General features: G+C 36.9%; 1 protein-coding gene across 2 annotated transcripts; it reads left to right on the plus strand.

Annotated features, from left to right (window-relative positions):
- Nucleotides 1-103: 103 nt before the first annotated feature.
- SLC25A27 (solute carrier family 25 member 27) lies at nt 104-27,719 on the plus strand. Of its 2 annotated transcripts, none has more exons than XM_004454191.4 (9): nt 104-465; nt 3,720-3,911; nt 6,051-6,135; nt 8,876-8,998; nt 11,682-11,794; nt 15,070-15,154; nt 19,758-19,850; nt 20,490-20,592; nt 26,086-27,719. In XM_004454191.4, exons 1-9 carry the CDS (start codon nt 360-362, stop codon nt 26,155-26,157), a joined length of 972 nt encoding a protein of 323 aa, XP_004454248.1. In that variant the 5' UTR covers nt 104-359; the 3' UTR covers nt 26,158-27,719. The 2 variants fall into 2 exon arrangements, with proteins under 2 accessions (XP_004454248.1, XP_058162813.1); XM_058306830.2 differs by having other exon boundaries at nt 141-465; nt 22,142-26,717.

The following is a 27,719-nucleotide window of genomic DNA, read 5'->3' on the forward strand; positions in this document are numbered from 1 at the left end:
CAGAGTTTGGACACTCTCTGTTGCTGTGGCGACCCGGGCAGGGGCGCACGGGCGCCCTGCTCTCGGCCAATCAGAATGCGGCCCAGGCGGTGCGCGGCCCGGAGGACTACGTTTCCCAGAAGCCTCGCGCGCCCACCTTTGTTTTCCTCCTGAGTGCAAGGGGCAGCTGGACTGCCTGAGTCTGAGGCTGTCACGGCTGAGGGTTCACCGGGCCTGGCCGAGCCGGGAGAGGGAAATGATCACTGCCTGGCCCCTCGCTGGTTGAGGAGCGGCCGTCCTAGCAGGGTGGCAGGCCAGCAGGGGCGTGGGCGCCGGGCGCCAGTGGAAAGGGGTGCATTGAGGTCCTGTCTTGCTGCTGAATGTCCGTCCCGGAGGATGAGGAGAGGCTTTTGCCGCTCGCCCAGAAATGGCCCCGAGCGAGCAAGTTCCTCCTGTCTGGCTGCGCGGCTACCGTGGCCGAGCTAGGTACCCGGCCGCCCACGCCTGGGCCTCCCCCACAAGTCCCCGGGGCACCGCGGTGAGGGAGGGAGGGAGGGACGGGCGGATGGCTTGGTTCCACTTGGTGCGCAGCGCTCGAGGGAAGTGTGGAAGAAAAGTGTGGAAGACGTGGCAGGGCGCGGACAAAGCCATCCTCCTTAGCAGGAGGGACTGGAGGGCGTTAAGGTCTTTTCTTCCAATTTCGTCTCGCCTGCAGTGTGCTTTTTAGCTCCACGAGCGAGCGGTCATTTCTCTATAGGAATCCTTTTCCCTTTCATGAGGATGACTTAAAAAAAAAAAAGCGCAATCCACTTTTTTCTTTTATTGAGATTATCTCTGTGATTCATGGTCTTACTCTACCTCACTGTGTCATTGTCTTTCGGTTCCAAATTGTGGACCCATCTTGTGAGACTTTAATTATCCTATCACCTACTCAACAAAGGATATTTCCCTTACCTTTTTGAGCTCAATTCATCTATAATGTGTTTACCTTGCAGGATTTTGATAAATCATTAATATCTCATTAATTGCAAAATTAAGATGCTTACTATAATACTAGAGACTATAGGTACATAGTTGAAAAGACCCACTCCTGACCTTCAGAGATCTTACAGGCTAGTTGGGAAACAGACAATTAAAATGTGCTATTTACGATAATGAAGGTATTATTATGTATCGTAAGAGCATATAGGAAAGACGGTTGTATCTGCGGAAGAGTCAGAGAAAATCTAAGTGGCCCTTTGACTCTTTACCTCAGCCACCTAATGTGGAATTATGATGACCTTGCATGAGCAGGTGGTGTTTCTTCCAAGGGTCCTGTGAGTAGAGTGCCTTTTCTGTTTCCTGTGTATCTTTCATTGTGTATGCGAAGATTACCCTTACAGTTGAAGAAGGAAAAAAAAAAGAGTCCGATGTGTTATCATTTGTAAATGTTAACCATTTGTCCTATTCTAAAATGACTTTGTCCCTTATTTCCAGCTGAGCCAGCAGATGATCTGGTTTTTTGCCCTTTATACTCTTCTACTCCTGCCTTTTTGCCCTTCCATTTTTTCTTCTCTCCTAAAGCTAATGGGAAATTTTTTCTATTTATTGTTTTTATTGAATAAAAAATTCAACTTTTAAAAAATTTAAAAGCAGATTACTGGATAATTATATATATGTGTTGTTTTTAAACTGATTTTCCCCCTTGTGAGTCAATGATTTTTGTAAAAGAATGATTCTACCTGTTAAAAATGTATGCCAGGAGAGAGTAGTGAGAGGATGGAGATGGAGGGTGAGAAGAAGAAAATATAGGATGGTTTGGAGAACAAATCGTTCAGGATCAGAACCTGAATCTTTATGTAAGTAGCCAACAAGAAAACCAGTATTATTTTGAGAGAGACTCCTGGTTCTTAAGACTTTTCAGATTTGATATGTCAATAAATCATTTCTTGACTCCTCTATATGCAAATGATTTCTCTTTTAAGGAAACTATGAACAAGATAACTTTTCCAAAGACTAGTGGTAAGATTGATCATTGTCCATACCCCCCTTCTCTTGGGAAAGGCATAACTAGGGTTTTGTATCAGGTGATGGTCATTGAAGATTTGCATAATGTCAGTAATGTTCATGAACTTCTCTCAGTTGTCATTTCAGTTATTTAGAACACTCTAGGTATAAAGTTATGAGCTTGATCTTCCTCATGTAGGCAAGATAGAGATCATTGTTTCAAAGTAAAAGATCTCTTTCTAATTCTAAATGCAAATATTAGAAAAATTACAAATATATTTAATACCTATAGGATATCATGAGAAAGCCATGCATTAAACTCATGTGATGGGAAAAAACAAGCCAATATATGCCTTAAATGATATAATGTTGAGCATGTCACCCTTGTATATAGATTACATTTAAACTCCATATTACATCTTCTATATCTAAAACATCAGATCAGTGATTCATCTGTTAATACCACCTATGAAATTATATAACTCAGTTTCATTGAGAATACTTATTGAGAATCTACAATAAGTGTGACAGCATTGTAAAAGTTAACATGGGATCTTAAAAAATAACAGCTGCAAAACCCGTGGAGTTAACAACTAGAATATAGGTCACCACAAAATAGAAGGAGGTTAGAGAATGGAAAGGTGAGGTTTAATCAATACAGAATTGGTAAAAAGATTGTTTGGAAATGAATAGAAATGGTGAAAGCACATCACAGTGTGTGTAATTAGCAGTGCTAATATATGGGTATGATAGCTGAGAGGGAAAATCTAAGGTCATGTATATCACTGTAAGGAAAGCTAAAAAATGAAACATGGGACTGTATATCCTAGTGAATCCTGTGAAAAATGAGTATGGTTAATAGAGAATATAAAAGAATGTTCTTCTTTGAAACAGAACAAACATACTAATGTTACAAGAAGTTAATAATCACGGTGTTGTTTGGGAAAAATACAAACAAAGCAAACTATGGAAAGTAGTGTATAGTAATATGTTGTTAATCTTTCATTAATGATAAAAAGGAAGTAGAAATCAGACAAAAAGTATGACATATTGTTTGACTCCATCTATACAAAATGTAAATACAAATAAATTATATAAGGGAAATAAATTAGCAGTTCTGTATGTCAGGAAGATTGAGAAGTGACTACTAAGGGGTAAGTTTCAAGGGTCTTTTTTTGTTTTTGTTTTTTGTGGGGTTTTTATTTAAGTAAAGAAAATGCTTTGATACTGATTTAAGTGATGAATGCCAACTGTGATTATAGCAAGTCCCTTTGTACACTTTAGGTAGAATGTATGGTTTGTAAATATGTTTCAATAAAATTGATTATGATTTTAAAAATAATGGATGCAAGCAATGGGACATCATGGAATATGGACACTGTAAACTTCATTGGAAAGCAAAATTAAGGATTAGAGTAGATGTTAGACTGAAATTTATATATAAAAAAACCTAAAGCTTATTACTTTTTAGTTTTTTTCCTGGTGATCTGGAGTAGTCTGGTACAGTGATTGTTAAGTTTGGGGTTGCATGCAAATCAACTGATTTCTAAACCCATATCTACCTACAGAATTAGGATCCATAGGTACGGGGCCAAGAAATCTGTAATTTTTAACAATCTCCCTTGCTGATTCTGATGTATCCAAAGTTTGAGAACCACTGATGGTGTGGGGAAAATATTAGTTCCATGATTTTAGAATGTTTGTTTGTTTCTCTGAATGTTGTGGGGTTTTTCCCTTGTTTTGTTTTTTGTTAGCAACCTTTCCTCTTGATCTCACAAAAACTCGACTTCAAATGCAAGGAGAAGCTGCTCTTGCTCGGCTGGGAGACAGTGCCAGAGAATCTGCTCCTTACAGGGGCATGGTGCGCACAGCCCTAGGGATCGTTCAAGAGGAAGGCTTTCTAAAGCTTTGGCAAGGAGTGACACCTGCCATTTACAGACACATAGGTATTTATCTTGATTCTAGCTGATAAGTTTTTAATGAGCTTTGCATGTATTTCCTGTGGTTTTCTGATTAGCTGAGTTCAAAAGCCAGCTTGCTTTTTCCTGCTAATATGATAAATGAATATATAACCTCTTAAGAAGAAGAAAATGTTTTGTTTTTAAAGAATTACTGCCCTAAAGTTTTAGAAATGCACACTGAGGTATTTAGGGATGTACTGTCGTGCAGTCTGCAAAATACTTTAAAGTAATTAAGAAAATATATGAAGTGAATATGACAAATATGTAAACAACTGATAAATTTCATTGGTAGACAGAGGGAATTATATTATTCTATTTTTCTGTATGTGTGAAAGTTTCCCTAATAAATTTTTAAAGTTTACTTTAAGAAAGAAAAACATGAATAATTGATACATTTTTCTACATTTCAGAACCTTTAAACACAGGGTTTAAATTTTTTATGTTCTTTGAAAATTATATTTTATTATAATGCTAAGTCATTACTATGAATCTTTGTCCCAAATATTAGACTAGGCTACTGTGAGAAAGAAAATAGGGATGACTGTAAAATTCACTCTGGAAATAAAACAAATACAACACAGTTGATTTAGACCTGTTACCCAGGCTGTCTAACTAGCTATGTGGGCCTTCAGTTACTCTTAAAGAAAAATTGTGGGAAGTATGCTACAGTCGATGAGAACACTTTTCTGCTCTTCTTCCGAGTGGCACTCACAAGGTTAGGAGTTTGAGTTTTCAGGTTGTGGATAGAATATAAATTTAGCTGCAAAAGAAAGTAGGACAGGTGTGGCGTTTTTCTCCTCTGTTTTCATAATGTTTACATAAATATGAAGGGATCCCTCATCAAACAAGTATCCAGTACTAATATTTACCTACCAGTTTAATGTTTTTAAAGCTTCAGTTTTTCAGGTAAATTAGAGTATATTCATCAAGAACTATTTAGAAGTGTACATAGAGAGTTTTGGCACTTTGTGTATTTTCAAATATCTTAAAATACTTCTTTAGATTTCCTGAAATTTCAAGAAAAGCTTCCTCTATGAATACCATGTGGTAGTTTTAGGGTTTTCATTTATTTTACATGTTCTTCTTTACTTCCCATTATTTTTTTATCCCCCCCACCCCCCGCTGCTTTTTGCATGCTCTCTGCTCTCTGTGTCCATTCTGTGCGTCCTTCTGTCTGTATTTATTTTTTTATTTATGTACCACCACCCCCTACCCCCTGCAGCTTGCTTGCTCTCTGCTTCTTTGTGTCCATTCACTGTGTGCTCTTCTGCGTTTTTTGTTTGTCTCCCTTTTTTGTTGTTGTTGTTGTGTCACCTTGCTGAGTCAGCTCTCCGTGGTGCTTGCTAGCCAGGGGGCACTCCGCAGTGTGCCAGGGAGCCTACCTTTACAAGGAGGCCCCAGGATGTGAACCCAGGGCCTCCCATATGTACACGGGAGCCAAACTAGTTAAGCCACAGCTGCTTCCCACTTTCCATTATTTTTTGTTTCACTTCTTTTGATTTGTATTTTGTTGACCATCATGTATTGTTTAACAGTTAAGATTCATTTCAGATGTTTGACACATAACTGAAAATTGCATTAATATAATAACTTCTCCAGTGAAGTTATGCTTATTTATTCAACAAAACTGCCTGCTGTGTACCAAGCTCTGTATTAGGACATATAGAAGAAAAAAAAGGCACAGATCATACCTCAGGGAGTTCGTAGTCTGAAGGAAAAATAAGCAAGAAAATCAAGTTAATTTCAAAACTCTGAAAATGCTATAGCAGACACACATGCTTGGATATCTCTGGGGGAACCAAGGAGGGTGAGAGGTACAGTAAAAGCCTAGAACACTGAGGAAAATATCAGAGAGCACTTCCTGGAAAATACGTTGTTCGAGTTAAGTCTTGAAAGACTTACTAAGCAGGGAAAGGAGATTCCATTCTAGAAAGACAGGACAAGTGGGAAGACCTAGGGCTTAAAAGGGCTTAGCACCTTTGAGGAAACATCGGTCAGTCCATGTGGCAGAAACTTAGGGAGTGCAAGAGATAGCTAGAGAGGTAGGCTGGGCAAGATGAGAATGGCCTCTTATTTATTAAATATGTAGCTGTGTTCACCATTTTAATGATCTCTTTCACACAGTGTACTCTGGAGGTCGAATGGTCACATACGAACATCTCCGTGAGGTTGTATTTGGCAAAAGTGAAGATAATCATTATCCCCTTTGGTAAGTTTTATTTTTAAATAATATGCAATTCTTCCAAACACAAAAGTTTATCTAGTAAGTTTATATAAAAGTATGCATTTGTACCAAAATTGCTTTGTTATAGTCTTAAAATAATAAAGTCATAATATAAATGTAAATAATTAAGCATTTACTATACATTGTATATAGACATACACACACTAAATTTATGCATATTATTTCTTTAATATTTTAATATTAAAATAAATCTTACAGAGCACCTTCCTTATTCCTCTTTCTATTGAGAACCTGTGAGCTTTAGCGTTAGAGAAAGGTGGGCTCAAATTCCTGTTCCAGTACTGTGTACTCTAACTACTTCAACTTTTTGATCTTCAGTTTTTTCAATTGTATAAGTAATATCTACAATCAGCAGGCTTTTGTTCTTGTAGAAATAGATGGCATGATGAATGTAAGTGCATGTTACTTTTATATTTATAACAAACAGAAGAAAATAGATTATTTATAAATAATACAGAGAAAGAACTTCTAGAACTCAGTAAGAAAAATACAGAGGACACAATAGAAAAAGAGGGAAAGGTTATGAACAATTTAAAAGAAGAGAAATATGAATGTTCATTAAGCATGTAAAGATGCTCAACTTCATCAGTAATCAGGGAAATTAAAATAATTAAAACTATCTTTTAGCCATTAAAGTCTTAGTGGAAATCTTAGTATAGCCTTTTTTGAGCATAAAGTACTGTTCAAATTTTTAAATATGTAATCCTAGATCTAGCACCTCCTTTACAATTATACTCGTTCAGAAATACTTGTACCTGTGAGTAAAGACATACCACACACACAACACACACACAAATATTCACTATAATAGTGCTGAAAATAGCAAAACATGTCTTTTAATTTAAATATCAATTTGTAAGTAAATAAGTTATGGTTTATTTATATAGGAAAACATAATATGGCTATTGAAAGAATGAGGTAGGTTTTATATGGAAAGAGGTCTGTAATATTTTCTGGGGTGAACTACAACTATAAGAGAACAGCAGTAAAGCAGGGTTTCACCTTCTAGGCAAAAGTTCTTGGCACTGATTTGAAAAACCACCATGTCCTAAGTATACTAATTGCTTTCTCAGACTTAGTGATGGAGTAGAAGATTATTAGTCCTTAACATTTTAGACTTCTTCCTGAAGGGAAAGATCTAGGTAAGAAGTTCAAAGGAAATATTATATTTTGAAGTCAAATCTCAAGATAGGTTGGCTGGATGTTCTTTTGACCCAGAACCATTCATTCAGCTGATAGGTATTAGTAAATGATTATGGTATGCCAGTCCCTGCACTTAATACTGAGACTATAATAATGAAAAAGACAGCCCTTACCATCACTGAGACTACAGTAAAAGAAAGAGACATATAAACAATTAGAGTGATGTAAAAATTACAGAAGAAAAGGTGGTTATAAGATTTGCAAAGAAAAGACCTTGAGAATATATTGTGCTCATCACTGTGTGAAGAAATAGGGACACTCATAAGTTGCCAGTGGGAAGGTAAATTGATATAAATTTGATAGACAAAAATTCACCAGGATCTGTGAAGTGTTATGGAAATGTTCACAATTCTCAGTTTCAGTTTATGCTGGTTAAATATATTATGGGATATCCCTAAAAGGGAATACTATAAAATTATTAAAAATAATTAGGTAGCTGTATATGAACTGATAGGCATCACCTTTAAGATATACTGTTAAGAAAAAAAAGTGCAGAACGGTATATTCTATATCTATATATATTTATGCACACATGCTTGTGTATGCACAAACTATCAAATGTAACTTAGTAGTTAAGGGTGTAGGCTCTGTACTCAGACTACCTGGGTTTACATCTGGGCTGTACTATTCACTGGTTGTGTCATCTGGGCTATCATTTAACCATTTGCCTCAGTTTCCTCATCAGTAAAAAGGAGATGACAGTAGTACCCGGTAGCCATGGGGTAATATGAGGATTAAATGATACTTATAAAATGCTCAGTGCCTGACACATAGATTGCATTCAGCAAAGGCATCATTATCTCTGGGAAGGCATATAAGAAATGAGTAATTATGATTGCTCAGGGCAAGGGAACTGGGGATAGGAGTCTGGTGGAGACTTACTTTTTACTTTATAACCATTTGTGTCCCTTCAAATTTTTTTTAGAGTAAAAAGAAAGAAAATACCCCATTTTCCCAAGAGACTATTGCAATAATCTAGGTAAAAGATGATTGGAGCCTGGACTGAGATAAGAGCAGCAGGAATGGAAAGAAGAGAATGGATTCAAACCATGTTTAAGTATAATAGTCTAGCCTTGTTCACTGTTGGCTTGAGGAGGTGAGGAGAAAGAGGAGTCTGAGAACAGAAAGAGTTTCTTCAAAGAGAGGAAAGTTTCCAAACCCTTCACTTTGGAAAACTACTGAAGTAGTAGTTTGTAAAACTTCCCTTACCAATCTCTGTGTGTTAAGATGATTACATCTATGCTGTTTTTACTCCCCAACTGACAAAAATAAAATGAAATTAAATTATCATTTCAGATGTTAAGCAACTGCCCTTCCTTTGAATTCAATTCCAACTCCTTGTAGTCCTTTCACTTCCTATAGAAAATGGAAAAACCAAGTACCTTCCTCTGTGATTTGTTTGGGTATTTCCTTTACTTCACTTGTCTTAAATCTCTTACCCAGGGGCTACACTAGCTCCATATTGGTTCACTACCAAAAAATTATATTCCTTTACAATTAGGAAATCAGTCATTGGAGGGATGATGGCTGGCGTTATTGGCCAGTTTTTAGCCAACCCAACTGACCTAATAAAGGTTCAGATGCAAATGGAAGGAAAGAGGAAACTTGAAGGAAAACCATTGCGGTAAGTTCTCCAGTTAACTGACTTTTCTTTCCCCTTTGCCATCAGCATATTTTAAACATTTACCTAATAGAACTCATGCATTTTTAAATTAATATTCAATAAAGAAATTAACTCTGAATCTTCTAATGTGGAATCTGTATTCATGAGGAACAGTGCTATGCTGTATCTTTTCTTTGCACGATAAGATGTACATGTTCTTTACCAGACAAATTGGATAGCTCTTTTCTGTTTTTCCCAGCCAAAGCACCTTGAATTGCCCCTTGTTGCAGAGCTTGATATAAAGAGTGTAATCAAGAAAATCTGTCCTGAGTGTGAATCAATTCCCAATTTTACCATTGTGGTGCCTTGGTGTTGTATAAATCACTTAACCTTTTTTCTCTTTAAAAGGGTCCATCTCAAAAGGTTTTCATAACAGTTAAAAGTGCCTAGCTCGTAAGGTGTCAAAAATCTTGATTTCCTTCCCTTTCTTCCTGAAAGAAGGGAAATAGCAAATTATCCCCACCTCCTTCTTCAGCCCCATTCCACCTACATCTTAAGACACTCTTTTGCCTAAGTTTTTTGAAGTTGTTTTTATCCTGCCTTTTGTGGTATAAAACCCTCCATTGCATTGCCCTCTATGATCAAAGTTTCCCTTTCTTTAAAGGCGTTCATCTTAAACATTGTATTAAATATATAACTTGGCTAGTTTCTCCTGAGAAAGGGGGAAAATCTTGCAGATAGACCCCTCCCACTAAAGAGGGAAAGTAAAGGATGATGTGAGCTGAATATGAAGGGACTGAGCTCCTCTGAACACTCCTGGTTAAACCAGAAGTGAAAGAGAGTTTGAGGCCTCCTTTGGTAATTCACCACTGCTACCTGCTCCCCTCCTCCTCTAGCAGACTCAGTGGAAAATGAGTTTGGGCTGTTGCAGTCCAGGCCCCTCTTTGGCCTTCAAAGAAGGGCGAGAACACAGACAGCAGAAAATAAAGTACCACTCTGCCTTAACCACATAGTTTCTAGGGTCCCAGGGCACAATTTTGTCATCTTTTAACAGCTTTTAATTACTAAGTAGCAGAGAGAAGTTATGTTGGATATATGGGAAGACTGGCCATCAGGATCTAGAAATTGCTGAGTTTCTATTTCCCCCTGTTGCATTTCTTCCCTCTCCTTGTACCTAATGCTCAGAATTTTTGGTTTGACTGTATTGAATCTAGTAATAAAGAACATGTCTCTTGGGGTCAGATGGCCTAGGATTCAAAGCTAGGTTTTACCACATTTTAGCTCTGTAACCCTAAACAAGTTATCCTCTCTAAGCCTTATTTTCCTCAGATTTAAGGTGGAAAAGTAATACATTCCTTACTGAGTTTTCAGGATTAAAATACATCTTATGTATATAAAATTTCTGACATTTAGTGAGTACTTAATGAATGTTAGCTATTATCTCCACCATCTGAGCAAACTTCCCATGTTATATAATACCAATTATGCATGCCCAGTAAATAAGTAAATAAGTCAGATTATCTTTTTTGGTGAGCCTCAGAAAGTATAATAATGCCTGACAAAAAGTCACATAGATAGTACGTGCTAAAGATGGCATTTAATTCCAGGTATTTCAAGCTATACAAAGTCCAGATTTTTCTTTCATATTAGAAGTTCCCATGTTGGTTTATGGTCAGCACTATTTTTTTTTCATCTATTTACAGCAAAATGAGGAAAATCAGGATAAGGTAGTAAATTTTCATAAAGATAAAAGTATTCAATGTTAAAGAATTATGAGAGACTGTCTTTCCTACTTTTTGGTTTAAAAATATCATTTCTTTTATGAGATTTTGTGAGGCTTTTTTGATTTTTAAATTTCCTTATTGGCAAATCAAAAAGTTTATAGGTGGGAGGCAGACTTGGCCCAATGGTTAGGGCACCCATCTACCACATGGGAGGTCTGCGGTTCAAACCCCGGGCCTCCTTGACCCATGTGCATCTGATGGCCCATGCACAGTGCTGATGTGCGCAAGGAGTGCCCCACCACGCAGGGGTGTCCCCACGTAGGGGAGCCCCACGCGCAAGGAGTGCACCCCGTAAGGAGAGCTCCCCAGCGCGAAAGAAAGTGCAGCCTGCCCAGGAATGGCACCACACACATGGAGAGCTGACAGAGCAAGATGATGCAATAAAAAGAAACACAGATTCCCATGCCGCTGACAACAACAGAACCAGGCGAAGAAGACACAGCAAATAGACACAGAGAACAGAAAACCGGGGTGGGGGGGTTGGGGGGGAAGGGGAGAGAAATAAATGAAATAAATCAAAAAAAAAAAAGTTTATAGGTCCCCCAAATTACTAATGAAATGAATCCAGAAGTCTGACAACCAGTCTCCTCCTATAGTTAATACATACACTGATGATATAAAATAACAACAAAGGATTTTTAATCTTTTAAATAATCTCTTTGAGAAAGATAAGAGGATGATATAGTTTATAAAGATTTTCATAAAAATGCTTAAATCAAATGTTAGTCTTTTTCGAAAGGATTAATAAGTTTATAAATTTGATTTATGTGGTGTGCTTTAATTCCTGGTAATTACTGATAAATTCTAGATAAAAAACATTTTATTTGACTCCAAATTAAATTAATTATAGGTGAAGTTTATCCATTTCATTTATATACAATATATAAAGTTTCCACATTTTTCATTCTTATTTTCCTTAGATTTCGTGGTGTGCATCATGCATTTGCAAAGATATTAGCTGAAGGAGGAATACGTGGGCTTTGGGCAGGCTGGGTGCCCAATATACAAAGAGCAGCACTGGTGAATATGGGAGGTAATGGAAACTATTGAATTCTGAAAAGTTCTAGTTACCTTCGTAGTTTTAGTTATAAGCACTGCATTAGAGAAATTTTTTTATTATTAATAACTTGTTGATGACAGGATTATCATATGTTGTAGTGTCATAATTGAATATTATCCCTAGAGCATTTTTATTTATTCTACAGTGATATGTGAAAAGGGTTTCAGGCAAATTATGACAGGGAGATGAGACCAAAATATTGCCAAGATTTTCTCTCCAGCCTAGGCCTAACTCTAAGATTCAAACTGATATATCCATCTATCTGGTGGATATTAAATCCAGTCTATCCAAAATGTTTCCCCCAGTAATCCTGCTCATATTCCTACATAATCCATTTTGTATAGTCAGCCATCCCAGGCTAGAAACTTGAATATTTTCCTAACTCATCTTTGTCTTCTTCCTCATATTCAATTCCTAAGTTTTTTCTTACGGTATTCTATAATAGTAACCATCCTAACCTCTCAACTAGACACTGCCAGAGCTATGTAACTAGTTTCCTCCTCCAGCCTCAAATTTGTATCCAATAGCCAGAGTAATTTATCTAAAACAGAGATCTCATTTGTGTAAAACACATCATATTACTGGGGCCTTCAAAAACCTTCACTGGTTTTTATCATCTATATCTTCATCATCTATAGGACAAAATGGAAATTTCTTAATGTGACTTAGAAGTTCTGCATAATCTGACCTGTGTATACAGGAAACTGAGCAAATTACTGATAATGGAACGAAGAGTAAAGCAAAAAGTCATGAGCTAAAAGGTCCCTCTGCCTAAAAGGCTGTTCTTTAGCTCTGTATTTACTATCCTCTTCTCTCCTTTTCTACTTCGTTTTCTTCTGCAGACCCTTTCATATCAGTTTAGGCATCCTCTCCTCCAAGATATTTTTCCTGAACTTTCCACAACCCCTTTCCTCACTGTGTTTGATACACTTATATGTGTTTATATAAAATTCTCTGCTTATCTCCAGTATTGCACATACCTCATTTCATTACTTTCTACTATGTGTCTACATTCTCCAATAAATTAAGTCCCTTGACTGCAAGGACTGTTTTATTCACCTTTATTTTCCCATTGATTCTTGCATAGTCAATAAACATTTGATGAATGAAATAATGAATTTTTTCAAAGACCAAAATTATATGATTCTCAGAAATTGGTAAATATCACTTTTGAAGGTTCCAGTAACATATCACTTAAACAAAAGTGAAAGTAAATCTATTTTCTGGTTTACTATTTTATTTCATCTGTCTACTGCATCACATTAATGGGTATTTTGGTTTTCAGGAAACCTTCTTGATTGTAGTTTGATAATTCATTGCTTTAAAATGTGTTGTAGCCCAGATCTCACTTCTAAATTCCAGCTATTAACTCAGTAGCTCCACTTAGATATCTCTAATATATCACCTGGAATGTGTCCAAACCAAACTCATTTATCAAACCACTTCCTTCTACATTCTTTATAATCTCAAAATATGTTCTTACCTTTCTTTCATTTGTATAAGTTAGAAATCTATGCATGATTGTTGACCCTTTCCTTTTTCTTACTTGTCCTACCTAATTAGTTAATAAGTACAGTCAATTCTATCCCGTTATATCTCAAATTCCTCTGTTTCTGTCCATTCTGGAGCTAATACTTTGTCCAAGTATTACTTATCTCCTTCTACTAGAATTCCACTAAAGCTTCATAACTGATCTTCCTTTATTTACCCCACAACCATTTTGCCCCCACTATACCTCAGAAACTTTTTTTAAAGGTCACCAATGCCTATCATCTTGTTAAAAAATTTAGAGTAAATTTTTATCCTATCTCCAAAAAAAAAAAAAAAAAGAGGATATACTATTCTTCAGATTGCTCAGGCCAGAGACATCACAGTCATCCTTGACTCCTCTTTTGCCCTCTGTATTCAGTCTGCTAGCCAGTCCTATTAACCAGGGATTCTTAAACAGGAGTCCATGAGCTTGAATGAAATTTTAAAAACCATTATTCTTGTGGTGACATGTTGGTGACTGGCAAAGGGGTCCTTGGAACAAAAGGTTTAGAACCCCTGCTATTGACGCTCTCTTCAAAATATACCAGAGAATGGCCAAGGCTCCACAACTCCCTGATCAGGCCACTGTCATCTCTTACAGGATTACTGTCATAGTCTCTTATCTAATCTGCCTTGCCTCCCCTGCAGTCTACTCTCAGCAGAACTGCCAGAGTGATTCTTCTAAACAGGAAACAGGGTCACTCATTCCTCTGCTACAAACCTTCCAGTGGTTTCTGACAGTTTCCAGAATGTGGACTCTGCCACTTCTCTGCCCCTTGTTCACTCTGCTCCTGCTATACCACTCTTCCTGTAGTCCCTCTCACATAGCCAGGCTGACTCTTGCCTCAGGAGCAACAGCATGTACTGTTCTTTTTCTTGAGATACTTTCTCTCAGATATCTGCAAGGTTTATTTTCTCACATTCCTATTAGGTCTCTACTCAGATATAATCTTATCAGAGAGTCCTTCCCTGAAAAACCATTTAAAATTCATATACACTGTTCCTCTTCACTCTAAGGGACCTCCTGTCCCTTATCCTTCCCTTATTTTTCTTCAGGGCACTTAATTTCCATCCAAAATACCATGAAGTTTAGTTACTTTTATTTGTTTATTGTCTCATCTCAACAGAGAGCAGGGATTTTTGTTCATTTTGTTCATGGCTCTTTCCCCAGTGCCTAGAATAGTGTCTGGCATGTGGTAGACATTCAGATATTTGCTGAATGACCAAAAGTACCCATCCTTTCTTGCCTCATTACAATCCATTCCCTATATTTCAGTGAAGGTTATCTTTATGAAATTTCAGTTTTGTAACATCATGTTCCTGTTTAAACCCTCTACAGGCTCTTCATTGTTGTGAAAAAAATACATAAAAAGTTTAATGTGGAATACTGATCAGGACTTTTTGTTTATAAGTGACAGAACCTCAACCTAGCTTAGACTAAAAGGGGAATTTGGGGCTCAAATACTGAAAATTTCAGGTGTTGAGCTGACTTTAGGTATAGCTGTATTGTGTTCAAATGATATAAATGATTGTCTGCCTCTCTTCCTTTTTTTTTTTTTTTTAAATCCCATCCATCGGTACCTCTGCTTTCTTCTGCTTGAGAACAAGAATGGCATCTTTCATTCTTGTATACATTCCTAACCCAAGTCTAGCATAGCTCTTAACACAAGACAGTCATTGTTGCCAAATGGATATTTAAGCCTTCTTTCTAATTCCAGATTTAACCACTTATGATACAGTGAAACACTACTTGGTATTGAATACACCACTTGAAGACAATATTCTAACTCATGGTTTATCAAGGTAAATGATTGTATTAGATTCATTCTTTTTTTTTTTTTCCTGTACCACCTTTCCTTCCATTTTTGGCAAATTCTAACTTTTGGGCCCTTTTGATCTGGAATCTAATGGTATCATCCTTAGAAAAAGGTTATAACTACTTATAAAGGGAATTTTTCTTCACATTTGTTGCAGTTAAAAATGAGGAAGAGACACACAGAGTCACATGATATTTTTAACTAAAACCCCCACAGATATTTGCACCTTGATGGGGACATCCCAGATTCATGTTCTGATGGTTGATTCTGCAACTCAATTCAATAGATATGTTTGAGCACCTTGTATTTTAAAGGCACTGCACAATCCCTTGCTGTGAGTACAAAAGGAGGAAACCCAGCTCCTACCCAGGGAGTTTACCAAGAGGGAAAACAAGACAGGTATTAAAAACACTGTACAGTAAATGCAAAAAGAAAGTGATTAGTTACTAAAAGGTTCAGAGGAAGGAGAGAAAATAACCACTTAGAAAGGCCTCACAAAGGATGTGGAATTTGATAAGAATTTTTGGCTCTTGACAGGCAAAGACAGGAAGGAGGGAATTCTAGGAAGGGGCTGTACCTTAAATCTCATTTGCAAAACAACTTCAAATTATCATTATAGTGCATTACTTTAAAGATAGCTAGTGTCTTTAAAACAATAGTGATTTCATTTAGCTTCATGTTTCCAAATTCTAGAACTCTTATGCTATTTGGAAAAAGTTTATTTATTAATAGTGCCAAATCCAATAAGATTTGGAGAATATATAAATATTCACATACACACACACTTATATATCCATTCTGCTTCCTAATTTCAGTCCAACTGTAATATTTGAGAGTAGTTTTTCTGCATTCTCCCTCTTTTCAAGTAAATGTTATCTTTATTGCTGTAGGGGCCCTCTTTTTATGTATGTTTCCTCACCGTTCTTCCCCATTCCAAACTCTCACCCAAGTGAATGTTCAGAGTATACCAAATTTTCTCCAGCCAATGGTCTGGCATCCTCCTTCCACAGAGAAAATTGAGGATTTTACATTTCCTTCTGCCTTTTACCTCCATCCCTATAAACATGACAATTTCATCTGTAAACATTCTCACCTTCTTTCCTCTGCTGTCTGCTCATGCTCTCCCCTCTGCCTGTGATGCTGTTACCCTCTTCCTTCCAGTTAAGTCATCTTTGGAGACTTTTTCATCTTTTAAGATGCTTCTCTCTTTCACTCTTCCCATCTCCTTGGGGAGCAGGATAGTCATGTCTGTCCTATAGTCCCTCATAGATAGTACCTCTGTTTCTTTGTTATTGATTTCTACCCATAAGTTCTTTGAAATACCACATTTCTAACCTAAGATTCATGGCTTTCCCTGCAGGTATAAATCTAACATACACCACTCTGTCTACAGGTCTGTCTGTTTTGGAAAGACATAAGATTTTCCATTACTATATTCCAGCTCTTTATCTGTAATAATGGAGCCTTATCACTCTCTAGTACAGGTCTAGTACAGGGATGGTTAGTACTTAAAGTTTAAAACAACAACAGCATATGCCAGAGAGATTAATTAAAAAAAAAAAACACAAAAAAACAAACAACATAGAGGATATCATGTAGGTTTAATATAATGTGTTTGTAGCCTGCCAGCTCTTCTTGGCTCATTTTTGAGCTCCACCACTGGATCAGGTTTTAAAACAACTTGGTAGGAGTATGTACGGTATATGAGGCAGCTCAGAAGTTGCTAACTGTGAACTCAAATCTAGGCAGGTGAGCAATGTGGTGTGATCAGGGAATTCTGGATGCCATGTTCTAGGATGAAATGAATGCTCATGGAGGCTTGATGGGGGAGAAGTTGTGCAGAGAGCTCTACACAAGTCATTAACATCTAAGGGTAAGAAAGAGTAGACTGAGATAAAGAAGAAAAACAAAAAAATGCTGTAAGTAAAATGAGGTCCTGGGGTAGAGCAGCAGCAGTAGAAGACTGTGGCCAGGATTTGACTGAGGGGGTAAGGCAGATAGGGACGTGTGTTCAAAAGAGAAGCAGAGGAAAGGCAGGGGTTGAAATAATGGTTAGTAAAGTATGTAGAGAAAAAAGACCAGATAATCCTCTTTTTCCTTTTTAAGTCATATGGCTATTCAGAGGTAAAACTATTATGGAAAGGACCAGTTTACATTGTGTGAAGATTATATATTATTTTAATAGAATGTATTAAAAGTAACTCTATGGTAGAAGAAGCTTCCATTCTTTGGGACATATATATGAAGGTGAGCTGGCATGCAGCCTTTCTAATGTGAATGACCAAGTGAAAATTTAGTGTTTTCTTCTGCTATTTTGGCAAAGATCAGCTGCTGTGTGTCTATCTCTATATTATTTCTTTGTTCTTCCTTACTCTTTGGTTAGTTCTGTATGCTGTTTATGGTAGACAGATTCAACATTTAGGTGACTATTTTAGTTGGTTGAGATGAGATATTTTTACATGAAAAAAATGAAGGTATATTAAAGTCAGTTATAACCTTTGACATTGAAAAAATCAGAACAAACAGGAAAGAATATAAGATCAGTGGTCTCCAACTACTGTAATAAATATGGGAAAACAGTAAGTTCTTTCTACATAGGAAGTGCCTATTATGTGGACAGAGACCCAAGAAAAGTTACATACAGTTTTTCATTAAAACAAGATGAGTAGTGCATTTTCTTCAGGCCATTTGCTGGAATATGTAAATAGGTTATATGGGGTTTTTTTTCCTCTTGAATTTAAAGTAAAGTGATTTTATATTTTGAGTTTTGTTTCTTTTTTAAAGATTTATTTATTTATTTAATCCCCCCCGCCCCCCCGCCCGTGGTTGTCTGTTCTTGGTGTCTATTTGCTCCGTCTTGTCTTGTTTCTTTGTTCCCTTCTGCTGTCGTCAGCGGCACGGGAAGTGTGGGCGTCGCCATTCCTGGGCAGGCTGCTCTCTCTTTTCACGCTGGGCGGCTCTCCTCACGGGCGCACTCCTTGCGCGTGGGGCTCCCCCACGCAGGGGACACCCTTGCGTGGCACGGCACTCCTTGCGCCGCGCATCAGCGCTGCACATGGCCAGCTCCACACCGGTCAGGGAGGCCCGGGGCTTGAACCGCGGACCTCCCATATGGTAGACGGACGCCCTAACTACTGGGCCAAAGTCCGTTTCCCTATATTTTGAGTTTTAAACATTGACCTGAAAGTTTCTGCTACAGCAGATTAGAATAAGAGAAAGCTATAAAGATTGATAATGCAACTTCAGCTTCTCTACCACAGAGCCTTCAGAGATTTCAAGAGTCTAGATACAGAATATAGTGATTCTTATCTTTGTGAGGTATTTGATGTGCCAGAAGGACATAATATTTTGAACAATTTTCCGTCTGGCCTTCTATAAGCCAGTCATAAACTACTTTTCAGATTCCCAAGGACCCAAGGACTCAGTATTGCCAGCTTTTGGGAATTGAGCCTTCCATTCTATGATTCAGGTTAATCTCTTGTCATCACATGTCTTTCTTCTGAAAAAGTTTAAAACAGTAGATGGGTTTTCAGCTTACTAAATTATGATTATGTTCCTGTATTGCTCTCTGACATCATGCCCAATCACGTATTGAACTGCTAGTGGTTTCTTTGCTCCCCAGTCATTCATTTACAGATTCTCTTTTGATTTACTTCCTAGTTGGTTGACTACATCCATTTAGTCTGTTTTTGAGTAAATTACAAGAAAATGTTTTTCAGGAATGAGTGATTTACCTTGTGGGGTAATCTTTTTAGGAAAGGTTTTGGCAGAAAGTCTTCAGGACTTATACCTGAGAATAGGTTGAAAGAAAAATAGGCATTTTCCAATTAGATAGGAATATTTTAGTGAACAGAGACTAAAATAGGGGCCAGAGTGTCTTTAAAAATTTTTTTAACCAAATCAGGTGATTTTTCCCTGCTTAAGATCTTCTCAGTGACTTTCTTCACATATAGAATACAATAAAACTCCTTTAAATTGGCTGCATGGTCTGATCCCTGTCTGCTTTTAGTCTCTCTTTGATCTGGACTCTCTCCCTCTTTCATTTTCCTGCAGCCACATGGGCTGCTTTCAGTCTCATAACTCATCACGAGTATTCCTGATTTGCAGCCTTTGCTTGTACTGTTCCTTCTGCTGCCAGTGCTTTTCCTCCAGTGATTCGCCTTGACACTTCTTCATACCACTTAGGTCTGTGTTCAGCCATCTCCCTTACTGCCAGTCACCCCATTGCTCCCCATTGTATGATCCCATTTTATTTTCTTCATAGCATTTATCACTATCTGAAATTATTTCTTAACTTTTACCTAGAGTGTAAGCTCCTTGGGGGCTGAGTCTTATCTTTTTTGTTCCTTGCCTAGAAGAATGCCTGGCACCAGGATGTGCTCAACGCATATTTGTTAACTGACTAACAGTCTTTTGGATTTTGTTTTTCTAACTCTCTAATAAATTAATTTAGCATTAAATTTAAGCTAAAAGATCATTATTAAAGAGAAAATTATATAATATATATTTTTTAAATATAAAATTCCCTTTTCTTAAAATTTAGCAACTGCTACAGATTATTCTTCAATTTCACTTATTTGTGTCTGTAGTTTATGTTCTGGACTGGTAGCATCTATTCTGGGAACACCAGCTGATGTCATCAAAAGCCGAATAATGAATCAACCAAGAGATAAAAAAGGAAGGTAGTAAAAAGTCTTCAGTATCCATGTGTTTGAATATCTGTAATAATATTGTCTTTAAAGATATTCTTCTGTATTTATTCCTGATAGAAATGTATTTGTGTGTTTATTTGTTCAAACAGGAAATTGTTTTTATACAATTACCTGCTCTTTGTCTGTTGGAAATGTACCATGCATTTAAGGAAGTAAGCTACTTTACAATCATATTGTTTAGACACAAGGTATTCATTGTGCCTTTATTGTTTTCAAGAGTTTTTGAAAGTATACTCTGCTGAGAATTTACATAGCATTTTTTTCAGAAGCTTATGACTTGCAGGTAATTTGGAGAATTTGATTTGATATACAATATCACATTTTATCTGTCTAGAAGAGATAAGGTAAATGAATTCTAAGACCAAGGGTGGGATGAATCAGAAGAATCACCCTAAAAATACCTTTAAGCTCAAAAGAAGTAATCAACAGCCATAGAACCACAAATAGAATTTGTTCTAAACTCACTGGAAATATTTAACTTACAAGTTTCCTTAGACTATACTTTCATTTTCAATTGATATATGCTTTTATACAATATGATTATTTATACTTATTTATACATCAATTTATACACTAAAATTTAACAGAATTGTCATGTTTTATTTTTAGGGGACTTTTGTATAAATCATCCACTGACTGCTTGATTCAGGCTGTTCAAGGTGAAGGATTCATGAGTCTATATAAAGGTTTTTTACCATCTTGGCTACGAATGGTAAAGAGGTTTTTTTCCTTTTTCTTTCTTTTCTTTATATTTCAGTTATTTTAAATTTGTTAGTATCTTCCCTTTTCCCTTCTGCCTTTAATTTTTTGGCATGGCCCTCCCCAAATCAAGGTCCTTTATTTTCTTTCACCTATTTTCAGAAGTCATATTATCTTCCTTGGGAGATTAAGGTAAATAATTCCATTATATCCAGAAATGAATAGGCAGATATTATTGTTATAAAACTAATGCACAGATTTTCTGCAATGTAAAACATTTAGTGTACTATTTAGCCAAAATACAGAGTTTGAGACAAGTATAGAGATTTCACACTAGAGGCCATGCCTATGAAAATTTTACCATTTTGAAATAAGATTTGTTACCTTGATGGCAAATATTACTCTACCCATTAAGCCTTGTTACCACAGACTCTGTTTAGTAAGAAAGCATTGCACTGTTATTTTTCTTGGTTGAGATGCTATTATTTAATGAAATGAAGATATGGGATTAGATAGACTTGTTTAAGTAACATAGCCAATATAATAAAAACAAGGTATTCAAGACTTTTATAAGTTAGAGACTATTTAAAAGAATGGATACATTATGAGTTTAGAAATTCAAACAATCAGAAATTAGCACAATATAATAATATTAACTCAACACCTACTCCATGCAAAGTTCTGTGTTAAGGATCTGGCTTTTGGATGAACAAAATAGTTATAGTCTGTGCACTGGTGCTTGAGCTTATGATCTAGGTGAGAATAAACAGTGAATAAGACACTATAAGTGATGAATGTTATGGGAAGAGTACATGATGTCATAGAAATACAGAGCAAATAAGCACAGTCTAGGCTAGGAGACCAAAGTGAACCATGTGTTAGATGATGGGCCGTGGTCAATGGTACAAATATGAAAGTGTTCTCTCATGAACTATAACAAATGTACAATTCTAATACATGGTGTTAAAATAAGGGGTTGTAGGGAAAATACACCAAATCTAAGCTATGGACCATAGTTAGCAGTAATATTTTGATATGTTCTTTCATCATCTGTAACAAGTGTTCTACAACAATGCAAGGTGTTTGTGGAGGCATGATAGATGGGAATTCTGCAAGTTAGGCCTGATTGTTTTATAAGCTCACTACTTCTCTAAATATATATATATAAATTAAAAAAAGAGAAAGCTTTCATGGAGAACAGACTTCTGAATTGAGGTTTGACAAATGAGTAGTACTTAGCCAGGTAAAGAACGATAAAGGGAACACCCTAGTTACTAAAGTGGATAGACAGCACGATGAGTGTAAAGAACCAAGGCACAGAGACCTGGAGGAGTGAGGCACAGAGTGAGGCCATAATAAGGCGATACCAGATAGAGGAAGGCCATATGAAATGATGGAAAGCTGCCTAAGGGTTGGTTAGTTTGTTTGTTTGTTTGAGGTACTGGGGGCCGGGGATCTCACATGTGGGAAGCTGGCACTCAACCACTGAGCCGTATCAGCTTCCTGACTTGTTTTTTCCTGTTTTGCTTATCGTTCATTTTTGTGTTATTGTTTTTTTCCAGGAGGCACCGGGAACCAACCCGGGACCTCCCATGTAGGAGATGGGGAGTACAACTGCTTGAGCCACATCTGCAACCTGCCTAAGGATTTTAACTAGGGCACTGGCTTGATGAAATCTACGTTTTTAGAAAGATCACCCTGGCTGCCATGTGGATTGGGAAAAGGACAGGAGTAGTTGTTGATAAGAGGGAACTGTGGCTTGACAGCAGAGCAGAAGACAGGGGATTCAAACAATATTTACAAGGTTGAGAGGAGAGAGAAACCTGACTGATTGGATGGGGTTGGGGCTGGAGAAGAAGAATAGTCAGGCTTTACTTCCAGATTCATGTCACGACCAACTAATGATGATGCAATTTCCTGAAATAGGGATCATTTGCAAGGAAGAAGATTTGGGGATAAAAGCACAAGTTCAGTTTAAGACATGTCAAGTTTTCAATACCCATAAAGTAACTAAGTAGAGATGTATAGATGACAAGTTTAATATACAGGTCTGGATCTTAAGAGACAATATGGGGGTGGAGAGTTAGATTGGAGCATTGTCTTCATTTGGAAGGTAATTGAAATTATGGTAATAAATTACATCACCAAGGGAGAATAGGTATTTATTTATTAACATGAAGTTAATAGTCAAAACACTTGGAAATATCTGATATAAATGTATACCAGAGTTGAAGAATATTATTTTGGCCTGCATGAACCAGATGCTGTTAATACTAAGGAATGAGACAGAATCTTTGCACTAGAAGTGTTCTGCAATGCTATGGAGAAGATAAGCATGTAAATACCTAAAATTATAGGAATAATAAAACTAATATTACTAAATCATTTAGTATATGGCCAACACCGTGCTGATAATTTCTTATGGCTTAACTCACTGAATACTCCCAAATTGTATAGTAGGTTACTATCATATCCATCTTTTATAGAGGATGAAATAAAACTTACCAAGTCTAAATAGCTTAGCCAGGTTAGATAAAAATATTAAATAGTGGAGTCAGGGTATCAACCCAGGCATCTCGACTCTAGAGGACATAATCTTATTAAGGAGTTTGTACTAATGTTCTGCCAGTATTATGAACAAAACTGTGTGGGAATACAGTGGAGTAAAACTGTAATTCTGGGAAATCATAAAAGACTCATAGAGGTGATATTTAGTCTGGAATTTGAAGGATTAATTGGCATTTGGCAAGAAAAACATGAGTGAGGATATGAGCGCAGACATCAGTCACATGTGGGCCTGATATTTTTGGCAAACTGCAGAAAATTCAGTGTGGCTGGAGAATAGGTCTTCATAGGTAAGGTGGTGAGACATAAGGTTAGAGAAGTACTGAAGGACCAGACTGAGAAGGACTTTGTGGACTTCAGCATAATAGTTTAAGGGTAACACTGTAGTCAGCAAGCAGCTGTTTAAACATGAGGTCAATGCACTAAGATTCATTTGGGGACAGTATTAATTTGACAGCAGTGTTGAAGATATATTGTGAGCTTGGATAGCAGAAAATGAATTTCTGTCAGTGATCTATCTAGATGAATGTGAAAATGGAGAGTAGATACATTCTAAGGATGTTCATGGTTAACTCTATAGGACTTAGTAACATTACATGTAGAAGGTGAGTTAGGGAAAGAAGGAAATGGTACTTTTATGTTTCTTGTGTGAGACACTAGGAAGATGGGTAAGACCACTGATGAACACAAATCAGGGTCAGGAGGGGAAAGGGGTAAGCACAGTACAAAGAAATGTCAGGTCCACCCATTCTGACCTATTATTTTCATATGAGAGACTTGGGGAAGTATAAATGACAACAATTGGCTATATAATATATGATAAGCACTGTATAAAGCTCTTTATAAACATTAATTATTTTTAAATATTACAAGAACCTAGTGAAACAGATGGTGTTATCCTCATTTTTCAGATGAGAAAACCATGGTTCAAAGAGTTAAGAAACATGCTCAAATTCATATATCTACTATGTAGCAGAGCTGGGAATTGACTGTGGGTCTGTTCAAATCTAAACCTCATACTCCTAACTAATACTGTATACTGAGTTGCTCAAGATCCTGCAGCTAGTTATAGATGTTTTAAAAGAAAATGGAGTGTCTGTGGTGATGGAGAGATGCCAAAAAAAGGCTGCCTTAAGGTCAAAGATCACCAGGGTGTCATTGCCTTGTTGATTTCCCGTAGTGCATGGCCTTGACCCTTGGGTTCTCAGTAACCTGACTGATCAGCACCTACAAATAAACCTTGCAAATTCAGATTGAACTTTACTGAGCTTATTGAAAATAGACCAAAATATCTTGCTTATTCACACTGAAAACACTCTTGGCAAGTTACCCAGCCACTTAAGTCATGTTTTCTTCTATACTCAAACTTTACGGGAAACCAAGTTATCATCAGAAGATTGTTCGCTGAACTTACAATCACAAAAGGAAGATCTTTTTTGTAAAGTTAGTATTTTAAGAATATCAACTCAAGAGCTCTACAGTAATAGGCCTGGAGAAGTACTGTTTTTTTCCCTAGCCATTATGGCAACAGGCAGACTAGAGGAGACAACATCCGTTCATATTCACTTGGATTATTTACATTGATTACAACTATCCCAGCAAGTAAATCAACAAGTAAATATAGTGCCCCACATGTGCTCCACTGACCACCTGAGCATATCCCACTTACATATCACCCATGTTCTCAGGTTATATGGTCTCCCTTTCTAACTTCTATTCAAAACCCAGCTTAACCCCATCCCAGCCCCTTCCACAAAGTAGAGGTAGTGTGACCTTGTGTTTTTCAGTCCCTGATTAATATTTATTTCACTTGCATATGGTTTGGTTGCTATAGTCTCATTAATATGAGGATGAAGTCTGATTACCTGCACAATTAGGCATAATTATATAGTCCATCTTAACCAAGACTCTGCCTCCTTGATCCAACTGCAGTTAGATTCTCGGTTCACTTCATTTTTGCTGTCCCAAGAATGTAGTATCCTCAGAGCATCATACTCCTTTTTTCATCTATGTATTCATGCATTCAACTGACCAAAATAAGTTCTCCAAAATCTACTTAATACATTCTCAGTCTGCCAATACAACCATTTCAGCATTTCTAAATGCATATGGCATGAATACTACTTTACAAACTCGCTAACCAAATATTTTAACATTCTAATTGCTTAAACTTATTTCTCTAATATGATATAGTTCCTCTGTGATCAATATTACCCATCCATCAATGATGAACTGAACCAGACAGGAATTAAATCCAAGGCACCCTTTCTCTGAAGGTTATTTCCAGTGTTTACCCTGTGATTTCTCTCTACCTTTACCTTCCATATCTGCTATTGTTGAATAACTCTGATCCCCTTATAATTCCTAGGTATAGATACACCTTCACTCAAGTGAAAGTCTAGTCTTTGTGTCCTGGAAGATCTTTACCCTATTTAAGATGAATATTAAATATCTGTGTTGTGATACCAGATATCGGCTTTATGGCCTAACGCTCAAAGAGCATTCCTTCATCTTCCTCATTTACAAGTTCTTAAGTGCTTCATTGTTATTATGCTACATGCTACACACGGAGGAGTGCAGCCTAGCATCCAGGAGTCCTGAGGCCTAGCCCTTCAGCCAGTCTTATTCAGTGGAAGGGACCCAGGAATGGAAGCCAGGTGCCCTTGGCCAGCTCCGTATGTATGAATAGGCATTTGCCCCAGTGTCCTCATCTGTAAAGTAGGAATGTTAATACCTTTCCTTTCTATATTAAATAGTTTAGAGAAATCCATGAGAAATCAGACATGAAAGTGCTCTGTAATTTAAAGTAAAATACCAAAACATTTATTTTCAGCCACGGTGGATTCAAAATGACTGTGTCATTGAAAGGTGTATATGCATATATGTAAACTATTAATAATTGCTTTGAAATATGCACTAACTTCTTTGGTTAATCTTTCAGACCCCTTGGTCACTGGTGTTCTGGCTTACTTATGAAAAAATCAGAGAGATGAGTGGAGTCAGTCCATTTTAAGCCCTTAAAGATGCAGACCAGTAATACAGTATTCAGTATCATTGAAAAATGGGCATCTGCAACATACCCCCTGTTATTTCTACCTCTTTAGGAAGACACCTTACTTCACAGAGACTGATTTATAGGGGGCAGCACTTTATTTTTCTCTGGAGACACAAGGTCTCTTTGACTCCTTCTTTTGCCTAAAAGCAATCTGCTTATATCTACAAGACCACTCAACGAGATCCAGCACAGCATTTTCTAAAGAAGACTCCAACCCTGACAGCTTTTATCATGGGCAAGATTTGGCCTTCTGTGAGTTGGTATTCTATGCTGAACAGCCTGCTTAGAGGCAGAGTGCCAGAAGGGAGACAACATCTCACACCTGAACTAGGCAACAAGAATGTGGAAGAATATATGTGTAGTGCTTTAGAAATATATTTAACCTGTTATGTCAGTATGAACAATTGAAGTTTGACAATTCACTTTTCTGTTGTTGCTAATGGACACATATTATAAATTAAAGGAAGGTAAATGAAAATTCATCAATAAATATATGAGTTTCCCTATTGTTGAAGGAAGCTGATGTATCTTTTCTTGCCAGGAGGATGAAAATAATTCAAGTTGAGATGATATTTGGACTTTCAGAAAGAAGCTGTTTTCTACCTGTGCCCTATCGTTAGATCTATATGTGCTAATGACTTCCCCTGACAGCCACAATTCCAAATATTGATGAAAGCAGAAGGGCATTTGCCTTGTTACACATTCCATTACAACTTGGACTCATTACTATCAAGAACCTCAATATATAAGACTTATAGTTTATTTAATTAAAATTAAGCTGGGTGGTCTTTTTTATAAAGTAAATTCTGTCACTATCAGCTTTTCAGTGGTATTTTAAAACCATGGTCAACATAAAGTCAGCCAACTCTGACATGCATCTTTCTTTTCTCCCCTTTTCTAACACTAAGGGTCCTCGAGAGAAATAACAATTTAGAAAGTCATACTAAAGCTGTCTCTAGCCTGAATCTTACTCAGTTTGACAGAGCTTCCTGCCTAAAACGTCAAAGTATAAACTGTAGTGTACAGTTTTGTCTCTAGTCACAAAATAATTTCCATTTTCTTATTTTAGAATAGCAAAAGATTTATTCAGGTGCACCTATACAGCATCTGCTCTCCCAGCCCCAGAGAGTGGACATTTCTGGAGGAATGGCTGTGGTTAAGAGTAGAAGCTGTAATTGTTGAAATAGCACAACTCAAAAAGCTCTGACCCAACATAGAAATCCTTTAGTTCTACCAGACAAAACTTGTTATGATGGATATTGATGATGCTGAATAGAAAAAAAGTTTGTAAGTGCTTTGTTGTTGCACTAATATATAAATCACTGCCATTGCGGAGGGGGGAGTGAGGTGGAATAGTATACTTTAAAATATTTTAATGTGATTTACTAATGCAGTGGCATATGGTTGCAGAATGCAGAGTTTACTCTCTTCAAATCTTTAGATAGTCTACTTTTGCATTGCATATGTCAGTCTGTATGAATTAAGTTGTTAAATATATTAAAATATGGTATGCACTTAAA

This window comes from Dasypus novemcinctus, chromosome 11 (assembly GCF_030445035.2).
Source record: "Dasypus novemcinctus isolate mDasNov1 chromosome 11, mDasNov1.1.hap2, whole genome shotgun sequence".
Taxonomy (NCBI): domain Eukaryota; kingdom Metazoa; phylum Chordata; class Mammalia; order Cingulata; family Dasypodidae; genus Dasypus; species Dasypus novemcinctus.